The sequence below is a fragment of the Hippocampus bargibanti genome, linkage group LG02 (assembly GCF_051943395.1).
Source record: "Hippocampus bargibanti isolate YZ-2025 linkage group LG02, ASM5194339v1, whole genome shotgun sequence".
Taxonomy (NCBI): Eukaryota; Metazoa; Chordata; class Actinopteri; order Syngnathiformes; family Syngnathidae; genus Hippocampus; species Hippocampus bargibanti.
Window position 1 is genome coordinate 28,576,001 of NC_142735.1, and position 21,375 is coordinate 28,597,375.

Consider the following 21,375-nt stretch of genomic DNA (forward strand, 5'->3'; position numbering starts at 1 on the left):
TAATCAATCTGGTGCGCCTTATAGATGGAATGAAGTGATAAAGTGAGCTTTATGTGTTTCTTTTGTGTTTACAGTTGAACAAAGTTGCTCATTTTGTGAATATGGCCATTAATGCGGGAACAATTATGCTATTGCTTTAGAGCAAGGGCGTCAATGTCATTTTTTGCAGCGGGCCACATTGTAGTTACGGTTTCCTCTCGGGGGTTGTTATGAATTTGGGGAATGTTTCACCCCCCTCCACATATTACATCTAGAGCGCACAACATATCCATGAATAACTGATTTTCAAATTTGAAATAAAAAATAATGACTTGTTATTGTGGTTCACGTGGGACTATTTGAAATTTTAGTTTGGACTTTAGCAAGCATCGTGAAACTTGCCATGCTTGATTTGCTCTCGCAGGCTGAACACGAAACAGCAGGCATTTTTATTGCCACAATTGTCTCTCGGATAAATAATAAAATACTTGTTTCCTCCTTTTGGAGTGAATGGGGTTGTCAGAAAGCGGCTTATATATGGAAAAAGTTTGAAAATATCTCATTCATTGAAGGTGCGCCTGATAGTGCGGACAATACCCAACAATTGATGCAATATGATGTACTGAAATTCTGGAAAAATGTCGGCATGGGGAGAGCATCCCAAAGTATTCGCGCAATCCACCAAAGTGGAAGTGCGGGCGATGAAACACCCACCTGTTCTTCAGTGAGGGGGAGCCAGTATATACAAGGAGCTGCTTTGGTCTTGAGGAACAAGTCGTCGAGAAGCTTGGCGGGAGGCTCGTCTGCCTTCTCTGAAGGTGAATAAATAAATCAATAAATAAATGGAGAGATAGACATAAAATAGACAATTTAAAAGCACAATAAATAAATGAAATGAAGCACAACAAGGGCACAGACTTGTATTGAGGCGGGCGGGGAGACCAATCAATCCCACCATTTTGTGTTTCCTGTGTTGTATATCAGCAATTTGTAATGGCATATCATTTTTTTGGAAGCATAAATACTAAAACGCAGTCAGGGGTCAATATTCATTAAAAAAAAAAACACAATTTCAACAGAATTTTCATCAATTTGGCTGTTTGGTGGATTTTCGCCCGTTGCGGATGGGTCGTATTGAAATCAGTTTGGTCTGTCTGATTTTTTTTTTTTTTTTTTTTTTGGGGGGGGGGGGGGGGGGTTGACGTGCACCCCTTGGACTAACATGATGGCTGCAAACACGGAAGGGACAGCGGGTGGAACGACTTTGGGTTACGAAAGACAAAGGGATTTATTGACACGTTGGAAAAACTTTTGACCTAAGGAATGTGCATCCCGGCTGCAAATATTTTGCAGAGGTCGGCGCGGCACGAGAAAAGGTCGTGAGAGAAGCGGGCGGCCATGCGTGGAGTTTGGCGGCTTCCTTTTACTGTTCAATGATCGACATTTTAAACATTGATTGATTACAGACTGCCTTTATGTCCATTTTTTGATCCCGAGTGGAAGTACCATGAGAAAAAAAAATCAATAGCCTTTTAACTCATTCATTGCCATTCACGAATTTATTCAGGAATTGAAAAGCATGACGTTTTTTCTTGGGTGTGTTTGAAGCTTCGGTCAGGCCTCTGGCAATGTGTTTCCTTCCCACGAGGGGGTAGCATTTACTTTTTGTACAGCCATACCCACTTCCATTGCAGATAACTCTAGAGCAGGGTTAGGGAACCTATGGCTCGCCAGACACATATGGCTCTTTTGATGATTGCATCTGGCTCGTTGATAAAACTAAATACATATTCTCGCTTTTTCGCTGTTCATTTCCTGTTTGGCTGCAGGTGGCGGAAAGCGCAATTTTGATTGGATGATACTGACCTAGGTTGAAACAGATAAACGCCTCTTTTCAATAAGCCCGACGAGTAAAAAAAAAGACGATTATTGTACACTTCAGGTTGAATAAACCGAAGGATTCGCCTTTGTGGAGAGAAAAGGTTCTCATTCTAATTTGCAATGAAACAATACAATCGATGAAACAGTCAAATGTCAAGCCCCATGCTAACATTAGCATCAATATACTTCTACGAGAGACAGCAGAAAGCAAGTGTGGAAGCTAATGAGCCGTGCTAGCAGTAACTTCGCCTATGGACCCGGCAAGTTGACTTTCATTCCGATCGTTTGGTTGGATTTTTACCAATCATGAGGAACGGAAAACCATTCATGTTAATGCTGAGTACTATCACAGTTATTTTAAATAATTCATTCTGACATGTTGTTGAAAGGTGGCCACGTGTGCGTGCGTGTGCCTCTCACTGAAAAACCTTTCTAAATATTTTACTTTTATGGCTCTTAGTCAAAAAGGTTCCCGACCCCTGCTCTAGAGCCAAATCAGATCAGCATAAACGTTTTTTTTTTTGATGCAAGAAGAGAGTAAGGTTCCTTCGGCTGCATTGAATGTTTATGTAGTCCTGAAAACAATATTCTGTGGGTCCTGGAATTGGAGTGAAAATGACAAAAACCCTGGCACTGGAGTGGACACATTTTTGCACATATTCTGGCAACGAATGAGTTAAAACGCGTTTGATAGCAAAAGAAAAAAAAATCTTTTTTCCAACCCACCTTTCTTGTCGGTCTTCCTCTCCTTGCTCTTCGGCCTTTCCCGGCGGCGTCGCTCCCGCTCCCGTTCCCTGTCTCGGTCCCGGGACCTGGATCGCCGCTCGCCCCTTTCTGCGCCGGGCCTGGCGAATTCCCGGATCTTGTCGCGATCCCACTCGCGCTCCCCTCGGGCCCGCTCGCGACGCTCCATTTGCCGCTGACGCTCGGCCCAAAGGTCTCGCACGGCGGGTGGGCCGCGCTCGTGTTCCCTGTCGCGATCTCGATCTCGCTCCCGGTCCCGCTCGGGCATGAGCGGCGGCGGTCGGCTGGGTGGTGGGGCCGGTGGCGGAACTGGCGGCTCGGTGTGCTTTGGCTTCAGCAAACCTTTGTGAAAGTCAAGCTGCGTGCGGATGAGGACAGTCACAAAAAAAATGGTGAGAAATTATTTTGATTCTTATTTTATATTTTCCTTTTGTGTAGCAAAGTTATTTTAAGCGTTTCTGGCTCACTTTGGGGCGTCCGTGTCTTTAAATTGGCTCTAGTTTTGTTAATTGTCAGTCTATTTTTCACAAATTGTGTGATATTGTACCACATAACTTTGCTGCTGTGAAATTTATTTTTTCCACTGGCGGACTCATAAAGGCTATATTCATCGAATCTATTTTCCGCACTGTGCAGCGCACCCATAAGACTTCATCTTCTTGAAAAGATTACCCTGACTTCACGTATAAGGCACACCGGCGTATAAGGCGCAGGGTCATCTTTTCAAGAAAATGAAGGCTTTTGGGTGAGCCTTACACACCAGAAAATTGGATGGATTGGATTTACCGTTACGAGTCTCGGAGTGGAGAAATTTACATTTCACAGCAGCAAAGTTATGATAGGAAGATGAAAGGAAAGAAGGAAATAATGTTGTATATTGTGATAAATTGATAAAACCCAGGAATATTTTCGATAATTACAATATGGATGAGGTGAGTCCAGATTTTCTTGTGTATATTCAGCATCTGACGGTTTTGTTGACATTGCTTTTATAGCAGCACCGTTTAATACAATACATCTAAATAATGGGAGCATAACGTAACCAAAGCCTCTAGTGTGCCTTATATATAGATACCATTTTTAAATGTCATTCATTGAAGGTGCGCCATATAATCCTGTGCACCTTATACACCAGAAAATACTGTATGTATGTGCCTTGACAGATCCAAACTGTACTTTTATTGTTAAACTGTCGTTTACACTGAGAACAAAAATCATGGAATAACTTAAAAACCAGAGCCAATTTGGGGTGGGAAAAACAAGAATGTCACTGTGGCCAGTCTCGGTACTATAACAGTACGCTGACAAAGCAGCAGTAACTAAGCGTTACCTCATCTTGCTCACTAAAGTCCACACCGAGCACTTTGGGATTGCTCTGAGGCCATTTGACTCCGTGAAGACTTTCCCTGGTGGCTGCCGCCTCGTCTGTCGTTGTGTACTGGCAAGGGGGGACAGGGGAAAGAGAAATTGTGGACCACAAGGGTCTTCGAGAGCTGTTAAAATCTGTGACGATGGGGGCTCACCGTGACGTAGCAATGTGACTTGATCTTGTCAATCCAGAAACCCTCTTCCACCATGCTGCCCGTTTGCTTCAGGAGCTCTTTGAGTTGCCCCACAGTGAAGGGTCGGACCTTTCACCAGACAAAATTTTAGTGTGGTTTTTGCGTAAGAAGAGGCCAATCATTATGTATTCTGAAAATGAATTCAAAAATAGATTTGAGGTTTGATGTGATTTTTTTTTCTTTGAGGAACGTATTTGCAGGTGGGACCTGATCCAGGGGGATTTAATCGACAATAATCTAGTAAAAATTCAACAAATTCATTTCCTTTGTGACTTCACCAAGCTTCACTCATTCACTGCCAGACAAACAAAAATTTTGTTTGTTTGGTTTGAAAGGGGAGTAAAAGAAGCTATTTTCATAAAACAGCAAAATCCTTCCCTTAACTGTAATGGTGGGGTGAGGTTTAATTTGGATCGTTTGCACAATAGGCTGATTAGGCAACATAGGCACATTTTTTTTTTAATTTCACAAATTCACATCACAAATAGCACGTTTGGCAGAGGAGGCTACCATCTGCGGGATTATGACTGAACGCCTCTAAATCAGAATCCCGCCTAGACGCGCCGATACCGCGGCGCCGGGGCCTTACGGCTGGCCAAGGCCCCCCCGTCGCGCGGAACGCCGCTCGACGCTGGGCCGGGGTGCGCCCGGATGATGGGGACACCCTCTCCAGTTACCTACATCGCATGCATATCAAAGACTCGGTGCTAAATGACCTGCAAACGACCTGATTCTGGGTCAGGGTGTCGTTAAGTAGCAGAGCAGCTCGATCGCTGCGATCGATTGAAAGTCATCCCTCGATCCAAACTTTTGCAAACTTATTTTCTCGTCCATACTTGTTTTCAGTGAGCGCAATTTCCCTTAAATCAAAATATTTCAGGTCAAATTTAGTTCTAACTGGGTTATTTGGTCCTCTAGCAAAGCGAAATTGATTTAAGAAAAAAGACATGAATTTGTGGCGATGTAAACCATCTTATTTTGATCCTTGAGATGATCTGATTTCTTTTTGGGATGACCGCGAGATAGCGTTGCGTGAGCTCCGAAACCCACCAGGTTGGTCACATGGATGATATTGGAAAGTTTGCCGCGGGGGGGCGAGGGCTTGCGCGTGGATCGGATGGGGTCGTCGATTGTGATGGAAACGCTGGACCGCTGCTGACTGATGGAGCGACGTACCACACCCTCGTCTACGGCGGCGGACGCTAAGGGCAAGAAGAACGTGAGTGGAAAGCTCAGAGGTTGGCAGGAAGATATTTTGGAGGCCTCACTTTTCTTCAGGTCTCCGTTGGGCTTCTCAACCGTCTTCTCGGGAGGAATCGGCTTGGGCTGCTCGACGGGGGGCAGGAGCGGTCGCGGGATTTCGCTCTCCGCCATCTCCGCGTCTCCCGCTTGCTCGCCTCGCCCGTTCTCCTGGTTCTCCACGGGGACCACCTGGGGCCAAGGGGAGAGGGGGACATTGACAGAGCGGCGTACAAAAGAGTGGCACCGCTTTTCCGACGGCTCCCTTTGCCTGTGTGACTGTGCGTCGAATCTTGAGACCGTCGTCCTCGTCTCCCTGGCCATTGTCCTTGTTGTCCTCGTCCCCGGACAGCTGCAGCTCCTCCGGATGGAGGTCCACCACGGCCTCCTTGGCCATTTTGATATCTGGAATTAAAGACTGCAGGGACGCACACGGACGGGGAGGGGGGGGGGGGGGGGGGGACATTACGAAAAGACAAAAATGAGTTGGCCCACAAACAAATTTGTTCATCATCCAGCCCCCGCCCCTTACCTTGAGAGAGTCAGTCGTGATGCTGATGGACGGCTTCTTGGCAGTGACCGCCGTGCTGGAGCCCCAACGCCGCTTCCTCCCCGCCGCGCTTCCTGCGTCGCTGTCTCCCGCTCCTCCGTCAGCATCGACGGGCGGCGTCTTGGTGCCTGTGTCGGAGGAAAGGCGGGGTGAGGGTCAGTCAAATTGGAGAATCTCAAACCCAAGGGATTATATCACATTCGAGTGCACCTACTGGTCAGCGAGATCTTGCGAGCGGCAAAAGCCTTTGGAGTGGTGCTCTGGAATGAGAAGGAAAAAGAAAAAAAAAAGAACATACAGAAACCCCAAAGGGGGAAACGGGTGAGACGGGAACTCCGAATGCGCAAAACAACAAGTCAAACAAGAAAAATATGGTGAGGAAGAGGTTGGTTTGTTTGTTTTTTTCTTTTTTATGGCGTGTTAAAAAGTGTTTGAGGAGAGTCCTGAGACATCCGTGGTCCACCTCTGCTCAAGAACGCAAATAGAAATCACTAACATGCCACGTTTATTTCTGTCTTGTGTGTGTGTGTATATATATACATGAGACTAAGATAGAGATACGGTAAACTAGCTTAATGTGTCCACATTGTATTTTCCTCTAATTTTAAATGAAAAAGTTTTAACGGTGTGTAAAGCACCGTAATTTCCGGTGTATAATACGCACCCCCACATAGTGCATTTTCAAAAATATTCCACATATAAGGCGCAGCAGACTAAGGCGCACCTTCAATGAATGAAAAACCTTTTCCAAATAATATATAAATATATACAAGTTCTCTAAATATATGTATAAGGCGCACCACATAAGGCGTGAGAGTAGAGGCTGGGGTTACAATACGCACTACTTCTACAAGGGGGGGGGGGGGGGGGGGGGGTATGGCGTCGGTGGATGCTGACAGTCGTGAGACCTGTTGTGGCTCAATGTGACTTCGCATATATGGTGCACCGCATGCCGTATAAGGCGCAGGATCATCTTTTGAAAAAAAAATGCTGGTTTTCTTGGTGCGACTTGTACATCGGTATCGGTAATAAGGAAAATAAAAAATGGCTTAATGACATGATAATTCGATGTGGAAAAAAATCCCTTAATTTTACATGTGTTCTTTCAAGCAGAGGCGGAAAACTGAGCCCACGAGACTTATTTTTGGGTAGCCACATTTAACAATAGACTGCAGAGCTTTAGCACTACCATTTGAGTAAGATTATCAAATAAAAGTGCAGTATCAAAAAAAAAATATGAGGAATATAAACTCTTCTAGTAATTAAGACATTTTAAATGGTGAGAAGTGATTGCCTGGTACCATTTGACACCTGATTCCTTACTGGCTCGACTAGGGCCCAAGCGCACACGACCCTGCGCACTGTATCTAGGCAACAAGGATCCAATCAGGGAAGGCTGAGGAGTGAGGCTGTGCCTCGATTTGAGTGTGCCAGGAACTGATCACTGGGGTGGACTTTTAGTCTTTGATGGGGGGAGGCGATGGTCGCTTCATTATGTTCATCAAGTGGCGGTTCAGTGTCACAATTGCGTCCGTGGGCTGGGGGTGTGGTGGACGGGAGGAAAGTTCACGTTTATGTCCTTGATTCCACGGGTAAAGCATAAGTCCACCGGGTGAGTCTTTAGAAAGTTCTTGGGGGGCTTTCAAAACAAATCAATAAAAGGTATTGTGAAAAAAAAATTATCAAGTCTGTGGCATTCCGATTTGTAATCCTGGAAGTCGCGTATGCAGGAGAACTTGGGAGAAACACCAAGTTGTGGGCGAAAAGACGTCACGGATACCGAAAAAGCAATTTCACGGCATCGGAACACGATGTGGAACTTCTTGGCTCCACAGTCAGTGAGCCCAAACCACAAATGAGATTTCCATGGCTTAATGTCCACCGAAGGTTTGTCAAAAGGAGTCCATGGAGAAGCGGTTCAGACAGTGTCGTGACAGCTTTCTTTTCCATTTGTCATAAGTCCAGATTGGATTGGTGGTCAAAGTTCAGTCCAGTGTCACGAAATAAGCTGGCACCCGGTTGTCAGGACGTCAGATGGCACACCTGAGCCCCGCTCGGCGCCGCGAAAAAGTACGGTCCAGTTCTGTTCGGCGAGCGGCTCGGCTCCCCGATTTTCGAGGCGAGGTGACTGCGACAACACCGGTCTGCCGTTATCGTCACCAGTGCGACGTGTTCTCAGGTTGCTGCTTGGTAGCCTCAGACTTTAGTCATTGCCGCAAAGGGCTTGCAGATTCTGGGCTTAACCGGGGCCAGCGGGACAAATCGCGACAGGAGTTGAAGGAGGAGTACGAGGAGTGGAGGAGGTGTTGTTGGAGGAGGTGGCGGTGGCGGTAGTAGTACGCAGCTTGTACCATTAGGGGCAATGGAAGAGACATGGGCACCTTCATAACAAAGCAATCAATGTGGTTTTAAAACAACAATCACACCGCATCAATATATATATATATATATATATATTCAGAGAGAATCGTTGATGAGGGGATACAAAAGGCTAGAAGAGAGGAAGAAAAGAGGCAAGAAAGAAGCCATGATGCATTACGACACACCCCAGCAATCACTCGACGGGAATATTTACTGAGACTAACAACTCGACCAAATTACCTCCTGGTATGTGCGCTTCAAGCGCAACTTTGCGCAAATAGTGAAAGCACAATGTGCCGATGAGGTGCATTCTGGGTAATTAGTTGGGTTAAAATGCAATGATTGTCATGGCAAAAAACTGGTTAAGGTGGACCCAATGAATACAGTGGTGCCTTGAGTTGAGTTTCATCTGGTACTCACGCACTCACCCAGCACCCCAAAAAATGAAATAAAATATACATTAAAAATCACAAATGTCAAAGAAATAAAATAAATGAAAAAAAAGCACCTGAACATATTGTACTTTACAAGACCAGGACAACATCTGAAACAAGATAAAAAGTGTGAGCATCATGAATCATTTATTCTGCAGCGCCATGCAAGTGCAATAAAACATCCCTCCATTTTCCAAACCACTCCTCCTGTCTCTGAGTAGGCACCATGTAGTGTAGACCATGTGCCCAGTTCACATTCACACGCCAGGGCCGATTCTGACATTTTTTCTCAAATATCCAAACACCGAAATACGATAATTAGCATAATATGAACTCCACAAAACGATAGTTATCACAATATTGTTGGGATGTCAGCGTAAAAAAAATTCAGCAGACTGAATAGAAATACATGATAAAATTTTACAGAAAAATAACTGATGGACAATATGTGTTTTTTAATGGAACACCAGTGACAAGGAAACAGAATTGACTAGTCATTTCATTGCTACGATTGGCTTAGCGGCGCAAGCACCACAATGCTGTGTTGGGTTGCTAACATTTTGAGGCACCGACTTCGGACGACACGCACACATGGTGATTCCAGTCAATTTGTGAAGGAACACCAAAACATCCATCCATTTTCTGAACCGCTTTGACCTCAAGTGTGTGCTAAAGCCTATCCAAGCTGACTTTGTGGAGTAGGTGTGGTACACCCTAAACTGGTTGTCAGTCAACCACACAGAGAAAAACACCCATTCGTACTCACAATCACACCCCGGGATAATTTAGAGTGCTCCATGAACCTGCCATGCGTGTTTTTGGAATGTGGGAGGAAACCGGAGTCCCCAAAGAAAAGCCACGGAGACACAGGGAGAACATGGAAATTCCATACCGGAAGGCCGATGAAAACCACAACTTCTGCAATGTGAGGCGGACGTCCAAACCAGTTGCCCGTCCTTCCGTCGTTGCAAAAAACAGCTTAGTTATGGTGCTACACTGCTTACCGTGAAATATCAGATGCTTAACTCATTCGCTGCCATTCCCGAATTTATTCGGGATTTGAAAAGCTTGACGTGGTGCACCATTCCCGAATTTGTTCGAGTTTTGATTTTTCTTGCGGGGGTTGCCGATAAAGCGCTAGTCAGACTTCTGGCAATGGTTTTCCCTTCCGCGAGGGGGCAGCATTTGCCTTTTGTCCATGTTAGCGCTTTGTTATAGCTCCCGCTGTTGTTAAATTGCTGTATAAATCAATATGTATTGAACTGTATAATGTACAGCTAACCCATTTCAAGCTCAGATAACTCCAGACCTATATAACTTATGAATCAACTATTTTTTCTGATGCAAGAAGAGAGTTTAAGGTTTCCAATGCTGTATTGAATGTTTATGTCGTCCTAAAACTCAATATTCTGTGGGTCCTGCAATTTGAGTGAAAATGACAAAAACCGTGGCACTGGAGTGGACACATATTTGTACATCGTATGGCAGTGAATGAGTTATAACAGTGAATGACTGGCAGTGAATGAGTTATAACATTGTAAATGCAATGCTAGTTTTGTTAGTCCGTTTAAGTGCTTATGCAAGGTGCATTTGTGTTACACTATCGGAACCTATTTGGCAAAGTTTTGTTTTTTTAAGCTATGGGTATTTACCTGGTTTTATAATTAGCTTGACATTGTCATATCATTGGCAACGCAAAATGCGATTGAAAAACACTTGTCAGATTCCTCAAAAGTCAAGGTACCACTGTATTTGGGTTTTTCTCCAGGTTGTGTTGGGTTTAAGTAAGCCTCGTGTCAGCTCGCCATGCTTGATCATGAATGAGGATGCGAAGTTTTAGCGGAAGACGGCCAAACGCTCAGCCTTCTTGGGCAGACTTACCTCCTCCAGTTGACCCTCGCCGTCGATGGGCTCCCCATTTGGCCCTGGCTGTCTGGCCTCTCTGCTCTCTGAGTGAGGCTCTCCCTCTGACACGGCTGCCTCACTGGTCTCTGACATCTCTCTGCCGGAAGAGAAGAAATGGGATATATGGGTCTAAGGTGTTTATCTACATTAGAAACATTTATTTTCTGGTGTGGTTCGCCTCACAGGGGCAATTGGTTAGCTAAACAGCCGTTGCACTAAAATGTCATGTAAAATTCACCCAGAAAAAAAAAAATGACTGGTATTAGAATACAACAATGCACTAAGTCTGTGTAAGCTCTCAGTCGTACAGAAGTGGTCAATCGATGAGAAGGCTGAAGAAACCTTCTCATCAACAATGCACTAAGCAAGTAACATTGGGATGTGTTTGTGGTGGGCCACATTAAATCTCATCTTCTCACGATTTATAATTGCAAGTAAAAAAAATGGCCACTTCGTCACGCCACAAGACATCCATCGCCATTCTCACATCTTCCCGATGCAGCGCCAGTGTCGCCCTGTCTCCCTCCCATTCGTACCCGTTTTTGTTTGCCTCGGATACCATTCTCGCCGGTCTCGAAGAAGGGACGTAACACAAACGAACCCCGCTCGCGCCAAGCGATCGTTGAGGTGCACGGAGCGGTTTTTTAAAAATTGACTCCCGTCGGACGTGCTATAGTCGAAGCACCTGGAATGGTAGCGACGCGATCAAAGATGCAATGTGGACACCCCAGCCATGTTGGCTAGCGAAAGCGGCGCCGAGTAAAAAACGAACTAAAAAATTAACGCCTATTATATTATCTCACCCGCAAAAAAGAGTGACACCAACGACTCTTATCAATTCGTGATACAAACATAAAACGATATTACTAAAACGCCTCGTAATCAATTAAAGGCCGGGTAGCGCCGTTAGCTACGAGTGGAAATCACACCAAGATGAACAGGAGGAGTTAGAGGACCCATTAGGGAAAAAAGGCTGCAGCCAATACCCATAGGGCGTCAAGAGAAATGCCTGATCGAAATACAATAAATCAAATTCGGCGACGTCATGACATTGGGATTACTCCGGCTTTCGGTTGAAGGGTTTTGTTACACAAATGGTACTAAACCTGTGAAACGGACAGTGGAAAAATGTATTTACGTTAATCAAATACTTTTATTCAGGCACCCAAAAACAACACCCGTTCGTCCATTTAGTCCACACTAGTTTAGCTAGACTCGTTTGTGACTGGAGAGCAAGAGCGTCTGACGACAATCAGAACTCCTGGATTGTAAACTAAAACAAACAAAAAACAAACAAGAAAACAGACATTTACCACACACATTTTCAAACCCCTATGGCAAGACGAGGAGTATACACCCCACTGCAGTGAATGAAATATTAATTAGATTATTTTGTTTTGCGCTTAACATGTTGTCGCTATCTATGACAACAACATTACAATCAAGTAAACATTTTCCTGTGATAAATAAAAACATAAATCACACAGTAAAGCAAATCTGACTCGTTCTTACTGTCCTTTTTGTTTCAAGAGTTGACCACCGGGTCATGTTCTTTACACAGTAAATGGGCTTTCATTTGTATCACGCTTTTCTACTTTAGGTACACAAAGCGCTTCAAATATTTACTGTAATTATAAACTGTGACACTGTTTCCTCATTCATCTACTGATGACACATCATCAGAAGCAACCGTGGGTTCGGTATGTTGCTCAAGGACATTCTGATATGGTGACAACGGACACGGGATCTATTCGCCAGACTTAGTTGAGGGACTACTGCTCGTCATTGTAGTTTTGACATTTTGATCTTATGACAAAAAATGGTTCATTAGACATACCAAAAGTACTTGCGCACGTGCGCACACACACACACAAGCACACACGCACACCCACGTTTGCTGTCAAGCAAGGCCTTGTGTACAGGTGTTTTCCCCCATTATCCACATGAGCCCATAGATTTATTGTTTTGCATTAAAAATTAACGTCTCTGAAAACTTTGGCCAAAGTGGCTGTTCCCAGATTTGCGATCTTGAGGGCGGGGGGATCTACTTGTAGACAAGGCCAAAGATAGCAGGAGATGGATGCAATCAATTATTAGCAATTATAGCGGTGTAGGCTAATTGTATGTGAGTGTCAATGCAAACCTTTTCAAGAGGTGTCCTTTCTCTATCCCCATTCCTTTTGTCTCCTTATCTGCGTCGTGGCCTGGTTCGGTTCCCTGTTAAATGATAGGACACACACACGTACGGAGGCACATTCAAATGGAAATTACAGTGCTTTCACTTTCAAATACATAAGAACAACAATGCTGTCTCAGATCTTCATTAGTGCTCTATCGCAGTGATAGCAGACCACTATCATATGATCCAATTGGTCCCCAAACGACTATTTTTTTACTACAAATAACGTATATTTGCTCAATTTGCTTACGTGGGTGAAACACAGCTCTATGAGCCTGACACTGACCTTGGGCTGCCTCACGTGGCTTGACTGAACCCTGACGGACGATGAGGATGACGATTTTGACGAGGAGTCGGACTGCGAGTCCGGATCCGAGGAGGAACCAGAGTCCGCGGTCTTTGCACCAGCTGGCTGTTTTTTCTCCCCGACCTCTTCTTCACCTCGCACTTTTACGTCTTGCGCTTTTCGTTCGCTCATCTCATTTTCTTTCTTCTCGCTCCCCTCTGAAGATTCGCCGGTGGCGGTCTGCGCCTCCTCTGACTCCATCTTGTGCACCAGTAAAGAGAGTGGGCCTGGTCTGCGCTTCACAGGGGGCTCGGGACTGCTGGAGCGGGATCTGGAGTCTGAGTCTCGCCCCTGCGAGGTGTGAGGCGGGATGCCAAGTGGCGCTACGGAGGATTCGCCCTCCTTTTCATCGGTGTCCGGTGGACTTTGCTTGGGAGTGTCCGGGAGGGGAAAGAGGTCAGGCGGCGGCGAGGGAGGTGGCGTCGGGTGGCGCAGTTGCATCAGATTCTGGTGCGGCTGTGGAGGCGGGATGTGCTGTGGAGGTTGAAGCTTACGTTTGGACCTCACAGAACCGGCAGGCATCTGCGGAGGCCGCGGAGGGGCCTGGTTGCCTTTTCGCGCGCCGACGGGGCCCGGCCCCCAATCCTCGTCATCCCCGCTATTGTCGTCGTCCTCGTCGTCATCGTCCTCGTCGCTCTCCTGCCGGACTGCGGCGGATACGCCGGCTGATCGGCTGAGGTGGAGGACCGAGTGGGGCGATCCGGTTTCGCTCGGCGCCACGCCTTCTTTCTCTTGGGCTCTGGATAAGGCTGGGGGCAGTCCCTGGCGGTCAGGCTGGCCGAGAACGCGCACGGACAGGGAGGCCACGGCGCGGGGGGGAGAGGGAGCCGGTGGCTCCTTGTGTTCTTGAGGAAAGGTGGCCCTCTGCATCAATATTAAGGCTCCGGGAGCTTCTGGAGCCTCCTGGTGACCAGTGGCGCCATCTGGCAGATGCGACACCCCTTCACTTCTCAGACATCTCGCCCTCTCTGCCAAAGCAAGATTCAGCTGTGCAAAAAAGTAAGTAAAATAAAAATGATTCAAATACAGCCACGCAACTTTCAGGAAATGGCTTCACGCCATACACACAAACAACATTTTTTGATTGACTGTATTTTCCGGTGTATAAGGCGCACCTTCAATGAATGACAAATGTTTTCCAAATAGTGTCTAAATACATAAAGAGAGAACGCCGATGCGTATGTGGAACCGTGCGGCTTGGAATTGAAGCGGATTTATGTGGGACAGGAGATGTGAGACAATCTCTTTTCATCAATGGATGCTACAGCTGCGTGTTTGCTGTCAACATTTAGCTTGTAGTAGACGTGCACATTCCACCATGACGTCCCTGAGCCACTACTGAAAAGGACGCTTTGATCCTCTCCTCTTTCATCTAGAACTGCTTCATGTCACAAAGAGGGTACAGAAAGTGCTGAAGAACGAATGACTCGCTGTGTCTTTGTGTTGTCATATTATTTGTTATTATTCTTATTTTTTACTGTTACTTCCAGATTGAGTGAACGCTGGCGCTTGTGGCTGTCTCTGCTCACCCGCAGAAAAAAATATCCTGTGACTGTGAGAGTTTTGAAAGGCGCTTATAAATGAAATGTATTATTATTATTATAAAAGTTTTCCAAATATAAGGCACTCCAGTAGAGGCTGGGTTACGCACTAGTTGAGAGTTTTGAAAGTCACTTATAAATCCAATGGATTATTATTACTACTTCTTTGGGAGTGGGGGGCAAAATGGAGTTGGTGGCAGCTGACAGTAGTCCAGAGACCTGATGTGGCTCACATGTATGGCATACTGGCGTATAAGGCGCAGGGTCATCTTTTCAAGAAAATCAAGGCTTTTTTTTGGTTGCGCCTTATAAACCGCAAAATACTGCAAAAGTTTGCAATTGGATTGAAGTGAAAAATCTGTCACATAAAATCACATACGCACAACTGAAAAATTTGCGCTAGTATGCCCGCCAAAAAGAAATGGCTTTTACATTTTAAGTCACATTCAGTTGTATTTGTCTTTCAAGCGCAATACAAGGAGTTGTCTATGGGATGGAAACAGCTAGGTATTAGCTATCTATTCGCTAGCTATTGGCTAGCTCGCCATCTATTTGAGTTACTTCCGGGTTAAGTGAACGCTGCCGTGTGTGGCTGACGCTACTCACCCAGAGAAAAAAACTTATCCGGTGACTTTAAAGTGACCTTGAAAGTTTTGAAAGGCGCTTATGTATGATTATAAAGTGAAATGGACACTACCATTACATCATTATAAATATATCGATTTAAACCAGCCATATATTTGAATTGAATCATTATTTAAGTGTATAGTTCGCGCAAACCACTGTAGCGGTCAACACTTGTGACACTGACCTTATCAGAGACACAGGACGAGGTGTCATTGTCTGATTGGTCTTCATCTTCTTCGGGCATTGCTGAGCTTTCTGTCAAGCGGGGACAAGAAAAAAAGAAAAGCAAGAGTTATTTATTACTCATGGCTGGGCCGGTTTCTGCTTTGTCGATAAACTCTTGCCAATGGACAAATGTATCCATAAAATACAATTCCAATTATTTGCTCTAAAAAAGGGTCCATTTGCGCCACGTAATTTTAGACTGTTCCTGATTTGTCTTGAGTCTCTTTTACAACGTCTGACTGAAGATAATGGAACAACAAGCATATATACTCAAAGATTGGGAGTCTTTTTTAATATCTTGCTATACCATCAGCCTCTTCCTGAAGCTGGGCTTCTCTCTCCAGTCTATGACGGAGGAGTTCTTGCTGCTTGGCCAGATACTGTTGGATGAAGCTGTTCTGGCTCATCTCCTCACCAATCTGAAAAAAAGAATATTTCCATAGTGTCCAATTCCAGCATCATATTTGTTATTTAGTTTTTTTTACTTTAAGATGGCGCGGCGAGAGTGGCTGCCTTTCCAGCAGTTCCTGTATTTTGTTTTTCGACTTCTTTCTGTCATAACTTTGCTGCTGTGAAATGTAAATTACTCCGCTGCGAGACGAATAAAGGTACATCCAATCCAATCAAATCCAATCGCGTTGTCAATGGGATGGTTTTCAAATGAAACAGAGAGAGTGAAAGAGGCATTACCTGAGAGTTTGGCTGCAGTCCGCTGTGAGAGGTGGATGACTTTTGCAGGTTCTCCAGCATCAGTGCCTGCACAGAACAGCAACATGCAATCAGACAAAGGTGGATTTTTTTTTCAATTAACCTTTATTGGCTTAGATGATTTTTAACATTTACTATGATAATGACTTGACCACTGTGTTTACATTGGTTACTAATTGCAGCACAGCTACACAAAAATGGGCCCATCTGTACTGTTTTTGATCTCATTGCTTTGAATTTAAAGGACAATGGACACCATTTTTTGGTTTCCTAACTGACATCAGAAAAACGTTTTATAGCATCTAAAATACCCAAAACACACAGGATGATATTTTTGGGCAAATGAAAAAAAATGACTGTCCAAAAATGACTTCAAAATGAAACCGGATATGGCCAGTTTCAGAAAGTACCGCCCCCTTGTTAAGTCACGTCAAGATGTCTAGCCTTGCTCGAGAATCAAAACAATGGCTTCAGATTCAGAGAATATGCTTTCTTGTTACTCATCCAGTTATGAATATGATTCAAATAGTTCTGGAGAGGAAAAGCATAAATGTTTGCAATCGATTAAAGGAGTCCTCCCATATCAATTCGAGCCATCAATGGTATCTGTACTGAAATGTAGTGTCCCAGAAAATGCAAAAGATGGCGCCCAAGCTCCGTTGGAAATGGGCTGATTTGTCTGCTGGGAATTTGTGTCAGCGAATATCAAATAGTAGTCTTGGTGCAACACACCATTCACCATCGCGTCATTTATGTGTTTTCCTTCTAATTTCACCATCAACACGGATCAACACGAAGTTTTCAGACCAAACAAAGTACCACAAAATGCATTGTGTGTCGCTTTCTCAGTCAGGGGCGTTCCAAACGTGACGTCACGTGAGGATCGTCATCAACTCGAAAACAACACTTTCTGAATATTCAGCGCAAGTCTTAAAACGTAAAATATAGCTATATGCGGTGGAATCCTTGTAAAATACGCTCAGTCATTTGAAGTGATTTTACGAATTATGGACACACCTTGTCCGGAGGAGTCGGTTGTCCTTTAAGTTATATGTACTTCAAGTTTTTTTTAACAAATAGATTATGTAATTGTAATTCAGCATACGCGAGTAACAAACCGTTTTGTATTTGCTTGCTGTCATTGTGTTGCACTTCAGACCTAAAAGCGTTGTCAATAAAAAATATGTTAAACATGTCATGGGCACAAGAATGCACATTCGGTTTTCTTGCTCTTTTAAAAAAAATTACTGTACGTATGTTTTTACTCCGGGGTTAGCATATATTAGCCATACAGTAAAACGATGAGGTTTCTTCAGCCGTCATCTGTACAAATTTGAAGGTTTCGGACGTTTCGCCTCCTACCTTCAAATTTGTACAGATGACGGCTGAAGAAACCTTCTCATCGATGTACCACTCCTGTACAACTGAGAGCTTACACAGACCCATGCAGTAAAACTAAGTAACTTCATAGGGTTGCACTCAGCGACCGTCGTACTTTGCGTGTTTTTTTCTTTGTGTGGCCTCGCAAATTTTGTTCAAAACCAATAATTACTGTAATCATGAGTTTCACAAGGAGTTATCGTGGATCCGTGACAGGCAGAGAATTCCGATGAATGTGTCCAAATTCGGTTTACATCGTCGCCGCAGGAACGGTATCTGCTCTGTAAACCGAGGAGCCCACGTCACGAGCTGTGTACCGAAGAAAGTGTCCGGCGTGCGCGGTAAGGTGGCGGCAATTCAAGTCCACATGTCAACCGAGCTCCACGGCCTTGATACAGCCGCAGGCTATTGTGGCAGATATCACAACAAACATGACAACGCGGGCCCACACCAGACGAGTGCTTATTGATTTCGTTTCTTTCTTTTAGCATTTTTTGGGGTTGGGGGGGGTGGTCGACGTAGAGCGGTCGTTGGGTCGCTTTCTCACGTTGTGGGCCTCCAATTGACAGGTGCACACTCCAACTGTGCAACACGGTGCCCCCATAACTCGTAAGCAATTCAGTCGCGAAGCGAGACTCGATGTTAGCTTAGCCGTCCTGGCGACGTCCACCATTACAGTTGACCGTCGCAAATGTTTATGTGTAAGGTTTGGTACCGTCGCGACTTGCTGGCTTCTTCCCGCTTTCGAGCAGACACTCACCGTTAAGACCCTACGGCCCCCCTTCCCTCCTCCGCCAGTCTCTTCTTCCTGCTAAAAAACTTGTCTACACTCAACACAAGGCGCCCCCCCGAAAAATATAAAACAGTCAGTAAACTTACCCCTTTCAGTCGCTGGATGAGTTTGTTCTTCGCTCCGCTTTTGGACAGGTTTCTCTGCTCCAGCGCGGCTTTTAAATCCGCGACTCGGAGGGATTGTAAAGGCTGTCCATCAAGCGTAATATCCTCGTCCGCCATCTTGTCCAAAGTACTCTCGACAAGCGTCGTTTCGGCTGACGCTCGGCGTTAGAATTCGGCACTTTCCGGAAAACTTCGGTGCGGCCCGACTGACAGTTCAAGGGCAAACAGTTGCCGAGCACACTCGTCAGGGATGCGACTCGACATCGCAGTTCGCAATTTCCGGAGTGTCAGGCACGCTTTTGTCGACAGTTGTCCAATTGATGACCGCCGAGCGTTGTGATTCGGCAGTTTCCCGAAAACCTCAGCACTTCCTATTGACGTTTCAAGTACAGCCCAACAATGCAGGAATTGATTTTATACCGTAATTTTAAGTTAAAGTCGTTCCATGACCAGTACCAATAATCAATTCCAGCACACACATACTATATATATATATATATATATATATATATATATATATATATATATATATATATATATATATCTCTATATATATTATATACCGCTTATTGCTCATTAGGGTCGCGGGGGTTGCTGGAGCCTATCTGAGCTGTCTTCGGGCACGAGGCGGGGGACACCCTGAATTGGTTGCCAGACAATCGCAGGGCACACAAAGACATACAACAGTCACTCTCACACTCACACCTAAGGACAATTTGGAGTGGTCAATCTGCCTGCCATGCATGTTTTTGGAGTGTGGGAGGAAACCGGAGTACCCGGAAAAAACCCACGCGGGTCCGGGAAGAACATGCAAACTCCACACGGAGGCCGGACCGGGACACGAACCGGCGACCTCTGCACTGTGAAGCCGGTGTGCTATATATATATATATATATATATATATATATATATATATATATATATATATATATATATATATATATATATATATATATATATATATAAAATCAAACATGACAAAAAGAGCAAAAAGAGTACAGATTGACCTTTTTTCTCTGTAGCTGTGCTGAAATTAGTACCCAATGTAAACACAGTGGTCAAGTCATTATCATAGTAAATGTTAAAAATCATCTAAGCCAATAAAGGTTAATTGAAAAAAAAATCCACGTTTGTCTGATTGCATGTTGCTGTTCTGTGCAGGCACTGATGCTGGAGAGCCTGCAATATATATATATATACAGTAAAGTCTCGTTATATGGATATTCAAGGGAGTCCGAAAAAATATCGATATAACCGGAACTATCGACATATCCGACCCTGCTGTTTGCATGTAATTTTCTCCGTGCGTGCATAGAAATAGTATCGATATAACCGGGACTATCGATATATCCAATATCGATATAACGAGACTTTACTGTATATATATATATATATATATATATATATATATATATATATATATATATATATACACACACACACACACACACACACACACACACACACACACACACACACACACACACACACACACACACACACACACACACACACACACACACACACACAGATAGCATCCGAGTTGCGACCGGTGCAACATACGACCACCCGTACTAACGACCTCAACCGCCAGACCCTATTTTTTTATTCTACGCCAGGCACCACAACATCCTCGCAGGGCAATTTTGGCCAGCTAGTATCTCACTGTCGCACAGCAATTGACCGTGTAATGTCACCGCCATACTGTACTATAAGTCAGGTGAGTTGGTGTGCCTTGAAGGGGCGTAACTGGATCATCTCACTCTCGTAAATGCTTCTTCCAAGGGTTGACATTTCAAATGTGACTGTTTGTCCCCATATATGTATATGGGTCACCATCTGCAAATCGTTTTGAGCACTTAAAATTTCGTCTCTCAATAAAAAGTTGCCATAAATGTGTGATACCCATGAATGTATAACTTTAAACAGCAACAAAGTAACACTGTTCATTATTGAAGAAAAAAAACATTTGTTTATTCTGGACTGCAATACAAGGCAAGACATGACATAGTTCAAAAGTGTAACTGTGTAGTTCTGTATTGCTAGAATTCAGCAAACGGGGATGAGTTCTCATGAGTGTAAAAACTTGCATCGAACAACATAAACAAGAATTGATATTTTTTTTTTCCAGGAAAAAGTAAGGGTTGGTGGGGGGGACACTTAAAAATAGTTCAAAAACCTTTTAAGTCCAGGGGTGCCTTTTCATAATCGCCACGCCAATCAAACATAACCGTTACATGTATAAAATAAATTATTTTAGTAACATTACATCCTAAATATTCAATTTTTTAAAGGAATTGAACAAATTTCCACTGAATTCAAGAAGTGCTGCTTGACAAATGCACCCCTTTGAGCGACCACTTCTCGAATCGCTTTCAATGCAGCGCGATTAAAATCACACACAAAAAAAGTGCATGACAAAGTCAAGCATAGTAAAGCTATAAATGTATGGGTGTGTGGGGAAAATGACAACATAGATAATCATAATAAATATAAAGGTTGTTTGCTTCTCTTCAAATTCGTTATAGGCGTAGTTTCCATTAATACTTCAAACATCCACGAGGTGACACTACAGCAGAGAAAATGAGCTAGAAAGGGTTCCTCAAAGCATGCTTGGGAGGATGAGATACATAATTAGGGTGTGTCAATATGTTCCAAAATTGGACAAAGTATCATTTGATTAGTAGCCTCGGCAAAATGGCTTGACGATGGTCCAAATGAGGTCTTTGTAGAACAAAACATGAGCACAGTCCTCTGGAGAGTGCCACGTAAAAAAAAGGCAAGCAAGCAACGGCGACATGCATGGAAGGTGTAGTG

General features: G+C 44.3%; 1 protein-coding gene across 3 annotated transcripts in view; it reads right to left on the minus strand.

Annotated features, from left to right (window-relative positions):
- The window catches only part of acin1b (apoptotic chromatin condensation inducer 1b), a 33,291-nt gene extending 14,538 nt beyond the window's left edge, over positions 1-18,753 (minus strand). For all 3 annotated transcript variants that reach the window (XR_016114287.1, XR_016114286.1, XM_088990762.1), the window contains exons 1-16: positions 18,541-18,753; positions 16,264-16,329; positions 15,881-15,992; positions 15,533-15,603; positions 13,121-14,167; positions 12,799-12,872; positions 10,632-10,752; positions 6,170-6,215; positions 5,938-6,083; positions 5,677-5,823; positions 5,435-5,597; positions 5,217-5,368; positions 4,128-4,235; positions 3,935-4,042; positions 2,587-2,962; positions 694-791 (exon numbers count right to left, since the gene is read on the minus strand). Coding sequence is in view for 1 of the 3 variants with exons in the window: in XM_088990762.1 (XP_088846888.1) it covers positions 694-791; positions 2,587-2,962; positions 3,935-4,042; positions 4,128-4,235; positions 5,217-5,368; positions 5,435-5,597; positions 5,677-5,823; positions 5,938-6,083; positions 6,170-6,215; positions 10,632-10,752; positions 12,799-12,872; positions 13,121-14,167; positions 15,533-15,603; positions 15,881-15,992; positions 16,264-16,329; positions 18,541-18,675 (2,970 nt within the window). In the remaining 2 variants the exon portion in view is untranslated. The remainder of the gene's footprint in view (positions 1-693; positions 792-2,586; positions 2,963-3,934; positions 4,043-4,127; positions 4,236-5,216; positions 5,369-5,434; positions 5,598-5,676; positions 5,824-5,937; positions 6,084-6,169; positions 6,216-10,631; positions 10,753-12,798; positions 12,873-13,120; positions 14,168-15,532; positions 15,604-15,880; positions 15,993-16,263; positions 16,330-18,540) is intronic.
- Between the last annotated feature and the right edge of the window lie 2,622 nt (positions 18,754-21,375).